This window comes from Abramis brama, assembly GCF_963993115.1.
Source record: "Abramis brama genome assembly, chromosome: 17".
NCBI lineage: Eukaryota > Metazoa > Chordata > Actinopteri > Cypriniformes > Leuciscidae > Abramis > Abramis brama.
Genome location: NC_139979.1, coordinates 8,193,450 through 8,204,343, shown reverse-complemented (window position 1 = coordinate 8,204,343; position 10,894 = coordinate 8,193,450). Strand labels below are relative to the sequence as shown.

At 35.8% G+C, this 10,894-nt stretch overlaps 1 protein-coding gene across 3 annotated transcripts; it reads right to left on the bottom strand.

Annotated features, from left to right (window-relative positions):
• Nucleotides 1-397: 397 nt before the first annotated feature.
• On the bottom strand, nt 398-7,518 carry LOC311067185 (ribonuclease P protein subunit p25-like protein). 3 transcript variants are annotated; one of them, XM_084088859.1, is made up of 5 exons: nt 7,270-7,518; nt 4,428-6,850; nt 3,189-3,307; nt 1,592-2,800; nt 398-1,175 (listed from the first exon to the last, which is right to left on the bottom strand). In XM_084088859.1, the coding sequence occupies exons 3-5, from the start codon at nt 3,226-3,228 to the stop codon at nt 745-747; spliced, it is 1,680 nt and encodes a 559-aa protein (XP_083944985.1). In that variant the 5' UTR covers nt 3,229-3,307; nt 4,428-6,850; nt 7,270-7,518; the 3' UTR covers nt 398-744. The 3 variants fall into 3 exon arrangements, with proteins under 3 accessions (XP_083944985.1, XP_083944986.1, XP_083944987.1); XM_084088860.1 differs by lacking the exon at nt 7,270-7,518 and having other exon boundaries at nt 3,189-3,302; nt 4,428-4,534; XM_084088861.1 differs by lacking the exons at nt 398-1,175; nt 1,592-2,800; nt 3,189-3,307 and having other exon boundaries at nt 4,625-6,850; nt 7,270-7,513.
• Between the last annotated feature and the right edge of the window lie 3,376 nt (nt 7,519-10,894).

Below are 10,894 nucleotides of genomic sequence, written 5' to 3'. Positions count from 1 at the left end.
AACTGAGATATGCTGTACCAATAGATTAAAAAAATATATTTCTGTCTTCTCGACACTTTCAAGTCAACATTAAACGGCATTCATCATCACAATTCAGTGTTTTTTTTCCTCACAAATCAAATAAAGCCAACAGACTGGGACTTTATTTTATCCATCAAAAATTAATTGAATCCTGTAAAATGGTATATATGACACGTCCTTAGAGGGTTTGGAAAGAAAAAAAAAAAAAAGATATTGTAAGAATTACTTGACTGTTACAATAGGCTATTATTTTATAACTTTAAAGAATGTAAATTGAATGACTTAAAAATGAATATCAAATAAAGCCCATGACACTATTTTGTATTTAAAAAAGGCTCTACAGAACTCCACAAAAAGTCTAAGGACACATTTAGTTCTATTAACATTCTTTAATTAATTTCACTGTTTTAAAGCTTAACCTGAATACACCTCAAAATGCATCTCAACTTGAACACTAACATATAATAGGCCAATAATAGTCATATTTAGCCTAAAAAAAAAAAAGTTAACAGTATCTCTAATGATATAATGTCATTGCCCACCAAATAACATATAGGCCTACTAAGTCTAGTGTAATACAGGGGTATAATTATCTAGTCTAGACAGATTAATGTTGAGCATGAAAATGATACTATTTTCTCTACTGAACCATAAGCATACCGTCATGCAAGCCAAAAATATATTTGAAGTTTACATAAGTATTGTAATTGAGACATAAGTTGTTTACAGTATTACAGTATCACTGTAAGTGAGATATTTTGTGGTTCTATAGCAAACAGGTTTCTTTTTAGAACAGCAGCGTGCGCTCTTCCACTTGAATTCATTCCTGGGGTCCAGGGAAACTGAGGCACACAAGCCTTTCTCAGGTTTTTCAGGTTGTCCTCTCTGCCAGTAAGTGAAGTTCACAGTGGATGTGAAATTGTCCTCGTTTTTCCAGTACCACTCTGTTGTGAGCAAGTTGCGCCGCAGACTGATCCAGCCCTCCGTGGGTTCTTGGAGTGTCATGTTCAAAGCCATCACATTCACTGTGTTCTGAGCGACGATCCTGGCAAACTGATCAGCGTTTTCCAAGCAGTAGTTACGGGACATGAACCAGCTCATTTTATTTTCACCAAGTACAAACATCTCCGGAGTCACCAGACAACCATTACTATCTAAACACACACAAACAAATATTTGGCGTCAGTTGGTATTGAACCGTTTTCAAAGTGCTAACCAATTAGCATAGCATGCTGCTAACCGATTAACCTGACTAAAAGGTCACAGTAGCATGAACATTTCAGTATGTACAGTATGTATGTGTGTGTGTGTGTGCGTGTCCCTAGGTGACATTTATATGTTAAATTTATATTTATTTGATTGAACACTGCGTGTATATATAGATTTACACAATTGCATATTGTTCAGCCATTTAATTGCATCATGATTATACTTTTAAAAACATGTATACAGTACATCTATATAAAATAATCATATTTTTTATATATAAAAATTCAAAATGACAGTCTTAGTAAATGTGTGTAGAATATAGTTATGGTTGAACATCACAATTCTTTAAACACAGACTTACCTGGGTCCTTATTTATAGCCATTGCTGGGCTCCCATAGATACTGTTGGTCTCCAAGCGTTCTATCATATATACACCAATCTTTGAGGTAGGATGCCAGATAGTGCCTATCTTTTGTGCCTCCACCAGAGCCCAAGAGTACTCTGTGCCATTTATAACACTCCAGTTGAAGTTTGAAGGCAAAGGCTGATCATTTATTCGCACACCTTTAGTGCTGGATGTATTAGAGATCACCAAAGCCCCACTGCTTGAAGAATTAAAACCTAACAGATAGCAGCCAGAGAACTTGCTTGTCGGAATGAGGTCTAGAATGAGTCCAGGACTGATTAATCGGAGGGAAACATGCACAGCGGTAGAAATAAAAGACATGTTTATAAAATTCCTGAATAACGGCAAGATGTCTGTAGAATTTTGCACCAAAATACAATCACTAAGACCCTGACAGACTTTGCAGGATTGATTTGTTGTCACAAGTAGCTGTTTGGCACTGAAGATAGAGGGCACGAGGAATGTGGCTGGACTCCTGTCAAACACTGGGGGTTTGAGCTGGTTCAACACCATGTTGCATGAGCAGTTTATTCTGTCAAAACACGGATGGGTCAGGAGCACGGCCACTTTGTCCGTTGCATTTATTTCTCTCTCTGTCCCATTAATCTCAATCTGGAAAAGCTCGTAAGGACCGAGTGTTATTCTACCTGCCTGGCTCTGACCTCTTTCGTCTACCTGATCGATGGTGACACTGTTGTTTCTGTCTACTGCATTGATAATCATCAGCCTAAAAGGGAGAAATCTGACCGCCGATATCACTGAAAGGTTCAAGGACGCAACTATCTTGGTGTAATTCAGAGCGGGGACCTGATATACTGTTCCGAGATGTTGTTCAGGCTGGACAACATGAGACTGGAATCTCCCCTGCCATCCACTCACAGAAAGAACTGTGATGTTTTTATCACTGGTGATTCGAAAAGACTTATTGGAAGAAACAAACTTGTATTCTTCAACATTCTTTGTCAAATTCACTGTCAGAATGCTCCCATTTCTGATGCATGCAGTGGTGTTGACGGTGTCGTTGGCCATATAGATGACATTGACCGTAGTGTTTGGGTGGAGGGTGGTGATTTTCAGTAGGTTAATGGTCTTTTTATAATAAAAAGCAATATTCTCAGGGAATGCAGTGATGAAACTAGTCCCACGACTGTCCATTGAAAGCCCTGTGAAAGTTCAACAGTCCAATAATCATCAATCACAGTTTGTTTTGCTATTTAATTCAATTTATTTTCAGCCGATGGTAATAACTACTGATGCACCAATATTACTCTGTTGATAATGGAGGAGGGTAAGTAAATACTTGTACTTGGTATCAATATCATCATCATGTCTCTGAAATGATGACTTGATTCGACAAAATTGGACTACTTTGAAAATATCAAAGATTTGAGTGTTTTTTTTTTTAAAACAAGAACAAAAAGAAAGACTGCCAATTGTAATATATAACAGCGATTTCAAGGGTAGGACAATCTGATTAAAAAAAACATTATCTTCTGGAGTTATCTTATGGTATTAGTGCATCCCTAGTAATCCCATTAAATAGTAACTTACCTTGACTAAACATTAAAATGGTCAACAGAACAGTCAACATGACTGTGTCTTCTGTGCAGCTCCTCGTTGAGTGACTCGTGAAGTTGCTTTCAGATGGTAAGCCACTGCTGTGTGCTGAGCTGCCAAAAAAAGAAAGAGTAAATGACTAATTATTTAGTAGATTTGTTAAAAACACTCAGTTGATCCAGTGTTTTCACTGTACAAAATTCACGTGCACTCAAAAAGACGATAATATTTTTCCACTGAGGAGGCTCTTGTTACAGTTACTAGTGCTGAAACAAGACTACTATGTAAAATACCTGCTTTCAATATATTTTGTCTCTCATTTGCAATTTTTTTAACGTTTGGGTTTGGTAAAAATGCAGTTAAAATGTTATATTGTTAGATATTATTACAATTTAAAATATATATTTTGTATTATTCTTTTTTTTTTTTTATATATATAATTGATTCTTGTGATGGCAATTTTCAGCAGTCTTCAGTGTCACATAATTCTTCAGTAATCCTTCTAAAATGATTTGGTGCTCAAGAAACATTTCTTATTATAACCATTTCTGAAACAATTTGTGCTGCTAAATTTTTTTTGTGTGTGGAAAGTGACATTATTTCAGGAATTTCTGACGAAAGTTCAAGAGAGTAGCATTTATTTGAAATAGAAATATTTTGTTACTTTATAAGTATTTTTACTGTCACTTTTGGGCAATTTATTGCACCATAAAAGTATTCATTATATATACACACATACATACATGCATATCTAGGACTGTCATTACATGTTTTCAGGTGGCAGTGAAATTATTACACTGAACAAGCAAGAAAATTCAAATTAATAAACAGACAAATAGACATTTTATAGCTATCAAGAAGAATATATGAAACATAATCCTGATGGTTACTATTAAACAACATTAATATTTACTCTTCAGCAAATGTGTTGAGCAGCTTCAGATTGAGTAGTCACATATTAAATAAAGGTTTTGTATAATCTATATTTTAAATATCTAGGAGGCTGTGTTAAAGCTTTTTATTCATCAAAATAAACTGATTTGTCATGTGCTTAAATTGTTGGTATTTCTATAGAATTAACAACTGTTTATAATGACGACATCCAATTATTCTGCATTGCCTTTAATTAGATTCCCTTCTGAAGAAAAATAGTAGTCTACATATTGTTATAGTGCTAGACCACTTTTGAAAGCATTTTTATTGACTCAAATGTAATGAAAAAAAATATCCTACCTTATATTTTGACCAGCGCTCTCTTCCTCTATTTGAACAGAATGATCCGTGCATTCTCTGTTCTTTCAGTAAAAGAACATTTGACATTCAAAAATCGTTCTCTCCTCTCCCCATGTGGTTTTGCATAAGATGCTGGAAAGATTTGAGTCTTAAAATCAACAAGTTTCAAATAACAAATGTAGAAATTCACCAACATCTTCATAAGAATGCACACTTTATTCACTCAAAATAATTCTGTTTCAAAACAGTATATTTTCCATGTTACATTTTTATCTGCCACAGAACTGACCATTGTTTGTATCAACACATCACAACTTTCAATTCTACTGTTTGAACTTCTCTTTTCTGAATTTCACAAAATAGAAATTTCCTAAAGAATACATAACATTAAATTCATTATATCTCTTAAGTGTTCACTTTCTTTATAATTTACCCCAACAAACAGTCTGCTGCTGGGAAAACATTATGAAATTCATTTAGAGTTTTGTCTGAAGTTGGGCTGATATGGCCAAATCTGATCCAATAACATGTTTTCCATTTGAACTTTACAATATATATTAAAAAACAACTCCCAATACAACATCTAGATGCCTTTAGTCTTTCTGAGCTGTGACATTAAAAAAACACTGGCGTTTGGTCAGAGCCCTTTAAGCCCAAATTTGTGTATTTTCTGCAGATATATTTGGTATTCAAAATACACAATTTCCTTTCCTTTGCATAAAATAATTGATATGTTAGTGGCAAATGATGACATAGGCTATTTTAATTCTTCTGATATGAAAACTTTTCCTGGTACTTCATCTGTTAATCAAATCTGCAATAATATATTACAAAGATCAAATGAATTGTGTTTGTTTACTTCAGTATGGTTTGAACTGCTTCCTGAAGCAGCAACCTAACACTTCCTCTAAAAAAATAAATAACAAAAACATTTCCCCATTTAAACATATATGATCGCCAATTCGGACATTTCTAACACAATTTTTTAAACAATTTATACCATATATGCTGAAAAAACAGCCAACACAATCATCTCTAAAGAAACCTAAAAAATAATTGTTTTTGCAATAAGAGATTCTAACAAAAAAAACAAAAAAACATGCTGATGTATAAAAAAAGGAGAATACCTCATTCTAGTCTCTGGCACAATAGATCAATCTGGAAATTTAGTTTTAGGCCTTTCTGTCTAATGTATTTAAAGGAGAATTAACCAAAAAAAAGAAAAAAAAGAAAACATTTGTCATTATTTACACACCCTTAAACCTCAGAAGCTCCAAAATTCATTATAAAACTGGCCCATTCTTTAATTCAAACGCGTGTGTTATATTCCAAGTCTTCTGAATCCTTTATGTGCAGAAGGGATTCAAATTAAAGTCACAATTAATTGAAAACATGCATGGCTTTAAGAAGACTGGGATAAGAGCGCACAAGTCATATGAACCACTTCTATGGTGCTTTATGGAGATTGACAAACGTGACCATGATTGAATAATGTTGTACGGGCATGAAAACCCTTCAAAAATTCTCCTTTTGCGCTCCACAAAAAAAAATGTAATGGCATAAGGGTGAATAAATAATGACAGTTTTTAATTTGGGTTAAATGTTCAGGGACTGAACATCTATTTTATGACAGACATCCTCAAGAATCTGCTTATGACATACGGCACTGAATATTCTTCATCAAAATGTGTCTGTCAGCATAAACCAAGCTACGGCTGTGGCAGGGAGCTGCAAAACTCATTCATTCCTGCCCACCCCCAGCATGACCTAGAGGTTTACGTGATCCACCAGGTCGGCCCGAGTGCTTGCGCGGACCCTTTCCTCTGCCCGCCCCTTCTGCCCTTCCAGCCCCCGTTCCTCCCCTCTTCCTTTTCTGTTCATGTCTTGGGGTTGCCGCTTCCTCTTTGAGAGCCTGAGCCCAAAAGGCATCAAAAGAACCTGGCGCTTGGTAACCCGGCTGGTTACTATCAAGTGGGTCTCTGGAGAGCAGAACCCATACACTAGGTACATTTCTGCTGACTGTGAGACTGTCCAACCCGGCCTCAGGCTCCAGGGGCTCCCAGACCTCCTGAACCGTGCGGTAGGCCAGCTTGGTATGCTGGTGTAGGCAGCGAACACGGCGTTTCATGATCTCCACGCACGTGATGGCTTTAGCCACGCTCTGACCCACACCTGTGAACACGATTTGGCGGCATAGATTCTCCCCCGACCCAACGCTCACCTCTGAGCCTTCACAGGTGTCTGGTTGATCTTTTGAAGGGGCTTTCTCCTCCATACGGCTTAAAGCAAACCTCATCAGGTTGCGGACTTTGCTGCCATCCTTCACTCGAACTTCGGGAGTGTTGCTGGGCAGGTCGGGGAACGGACACGGGCAGGGCTGGTCAATTGTGCGTGCTTTTCTGTAGTTCTCCATGACATTTAGCCTTCACAAAGGACAAAAGGCAGAATGAATGACTGTATATCAGTTATGCAAGTAATAATGTATTGTGGTTCAAGAGTATATGTAGTTTGTTTTGAAAAAAAAAAAAAACATCTCACAAAAATTCCCCACAAAAGTATATAATTCCCAACTGCAAAAGTGCATTTATTGTATCAGTGACGTTGGTTTCAAAAACGTCCATAATGACGGTGGTTTCAAAGATCCCCATATCCACATAAGGTAGAATAAACAACCATTTTCCAAACTAAAACTAATTAACTATCATATTTGGCAGTGTCCTCAGATCAAGGATGATTTTCATAAATGACAGCTTGTGGCAAGTTGTCACATATGTGTTTATATGTTATCGAAAACAGCATCATTATTCAGAGTGACACGTGAGAAATATTATGACCAACTTACTTTCGTTTCCTTTGCTAAAGTAGCGATCAGGCTAGCAAGTTCAGATGGCTGTAGCTGTTCTTCTAAATAATTGCGGGCTTGTGTCGTTCCATATAAATGAAATGTGGACGCTTAGCTTCGAGAATCTCTTTTTTTAATGCAGAGTTAACTGACTAACGTTACAGCAAACCGACACAATTTACGAAATTCAAACGTTAAGCTACAGATCGCTTATCCACATGTAACGCCGTGTGACGTCAGCGCTGCCGTAAAGTGCCGCACATGTTCATGGGAAGTGTAGTTTTGATTTAGTAATTTTATAAAATCTTAGAACAAATTGCTTAACCAAATAACCAAAGCATGACCCCCCAAAAATCATTTACATATAACATAACTAATTATGTAATGGATTCTGCCTATTAATATATTGTGTTTCCTTTATGCTTTGCTCACATAGGCCTACATTAATTAAATATTTTGTGAAGGGGTAAATACATTTAATATTAACAAGCGAGCTCATGCAAAGACCACATATGAGGAGAAAAATGTATTCAGAATAATCTCTCAAATTACTGAGAATTCAGGCAGGATAACATTATATGAACTAAAAAAGTTTTGCTTTTGTTCTCAATTTTGTTTTATGATTTAAAATTTAAAATCCATAAATCTTTACGTCTTAATGTATTTTTATTTTTCTGATGGTCCCTTGTAGCCTAAAACAGCTGTTGTAACAGCTCAGACCGGCTCAGACCATGAATAAGAGTGATTTATTAGAACGCAGCGCCACCAAGCGTTCAGAATTAGGAACTGATAAACCAGTCTGAGATTGAATAAGGTTCGAAATCAACTGAAATGGAATCCTAATTATAACAATCATAAGTAGGCTACCAAAAGTGTATTCATATTTTGATATTTTTTTTATGATAGGCTACTGATAAAACCGTCTATAGAAGACATTTGCGAGTATTGTTTCATACTGTAGGTAGACATGACCTCATCCATTGCTGTTTTTTGTTTTCTGTATTATAAAATATCCCGTTACGATGTGTGAGAAATCGCAGCAAACGATTCAGTCCGTGAGACTGAACTGTCCTAATGAATCAAACTGAATCGGAAACTATTTCAGCAGGCTATCTTTTGCAAACCCACAACGTGACATGACTGCTGAACTATTACCAGGAAAATCATTATCAGGTCGGTGTAGGCTACAGTCTTAAAAATAAAGGTTCCAAAAGGGAGGGGTTTGCAGCTATTGGTTTTCCAACCATTTTTGGTTCCTCAATAAAGAACCTTTGAGTTAACAGTTTTTAAATGTTAACAGTTCCTTCTTCTTTTTTTCTTCGTGCGAAGAACATTTTAATTATCTGAAAAACATTTTTCACTACAAAGAATCTGTGGAATGGAAAGATTCAATGGATGTTAAATGTTCTTTATTGAATTATGTCAATGAAGAACCTTTATTATTATTAGCCCATCATGGGCCTGTCATTGAGGATTTTGTCACCTGCAAGAAAAATCTTTTTTGGAGCTAAACAAAACTTAAACAAAATGATGAAGCAGGAAAAGAATATATATATATATATTTATATTACTTATGTTTATCATTTACATATGTTTTATCATTTACGTTTTATCATTTAGATCTTAAATATCATTTAATCAAGTGTAATCATCATATTTTAAGAAATCATTATTATCATATTGATGTGCTTCTCTTTACTATCATGTGTTTACCATTATTATAATTTGATGTTTAATGCTTTTCTTTTATTAATATTTATGCCTCAAATCTAGCTGATTGACTCAGGGTGAACTTTTGTATTTGCGGTTTAGATGAGGTCATCTATAAGTTTCCAGTAGACAAACCACAAATGCTCTAATGTCTCAGAATAAAGTGATAAACGAATGTTATCTTAGCTAAAGATCTTGCAGAAGAGACATGTTGTGCAGTTGTTCTGTATTGTAGTAAGATTAACAACTTTCTGACACCTTGTGGGTACGAGACAATGTGTGTCCGGCCCGTATGGAAGTAAAATAATCACAAATACACTTACATTGCTGTAAATTAGTTTTATGAATGAATGGCTTGCTCTAACTGTTGCTCTGGTCTTCGTCAACAACACGCACTTGCACCCCCTGCTGGTGAGGTCGACTAACAGCTGATGAAGAGTATGCTCAGTAATCTACTGCTTTTCCTGCAGTTCCTGGATGTCAACGTCGAATTTTCTGTCGAATTTGAACCACTGAATTTGTGGAAGCGAGTTTGCAAAGTGAAATAAAATGGACCAAAAATTGCCTGTTGAATATTGTAGGTTGTTTTTTTTAAACAGTTTGACTATTTTGGAAGTGAAATATGAAAGGTGAATATGGATGAATATGAATGAAAATGTGTTTGAAATGTTTTGATTTGAAATATTCACAGTTTAAATATTCAACCATGCTGAATTTCAGCCCATAAAAATGCAAGCCCTAAAAATGCAATGCATTAAAATGCAAGCATGGTTAATGCAATGCATATTTTTTTCAAGTAGTGCAATTCAACAGGCTTTTTTGTTTCAAAAACATTTGCCATTATTTTACTTCCATAGGGCCCCCCTCCACGGTTTGAAACCACAAAAGAACGATATGTCTTTGTCGTTAGTGTTTGCTCAATGTGATAGTAAAGAGGAACTTAGCCCTGTGCTGATAAGCATCTGCATAAGAGGAAGAATATTTTCTGCAATGGCCAGTCTCAACTTGGACGAGACTCTGTTCCTTTGGCAACCTGTCTTTTTCTAAGAGAGCTCTCTCAAACAACTTACTTGCCTTTAGGCAAGAATATTATACTCAGAGTGTTTTTTAAGTATTTAAGTACTATTCTAAGTATTTTACTTAGAAATATTAGAAGTGATTTTAACTGTTCATTTATGTTTCCTTATTAAACTTTTAATCCTGATTATGTGGATTCATTTTACTTTTCATTTATTATTTGATCGTCTGCTATTAAGAAATACAATTTGACTTAATCATCTGACTGGATCTCCTCTCTGCATCACAAAGGATGATTATAGATTTTAGAACTCATGTTTCACATTATGATACTAAGATCAGTAAAGACCAGGCTGTGGTCTGTGACAGACAGTCAAAATTGACCTTTGAGAAGAACTGTGAATCTGTAGCCTATGTTAAAAGCGACACCAGCATCTGTTTTACCTCAGAAAACTATCCAGATTTCACATTGATAAATCTATGATGACCCTTTTTTATCAGGCTTTCTTTGAATCAACCGTGTCCTCCTCCCCTGTGTCGTGGTTTGATAATCTGTCTCTGAAAAACAGAAATTCTCAACCAAATTGTCAAGTGGGCTAAGATTATGTGAGCTTCAACTCAACCTGTCAGGTCTCTATCCACACAGCTGCGATGTAAGGCTAGCTCTATTAGCCTATTAAAGACTGTTTCCATGTTGGATTCCAGCTCCTTCGTTTTTGTTGTCGGTTTGTGGCCCCTAGGTGGAGAACAAAACGATACAGGAATACTTTTGTACCTGTAGCGATTGCATTTTTAAAGATAAATAGTATTAGATGAGATGAAGCACTTTGCATGGCACTTTAAAGGGGTGGTATAATGCCCTTTTCACAAGATGTAAAATAAGTCTCTGATGTCCCCA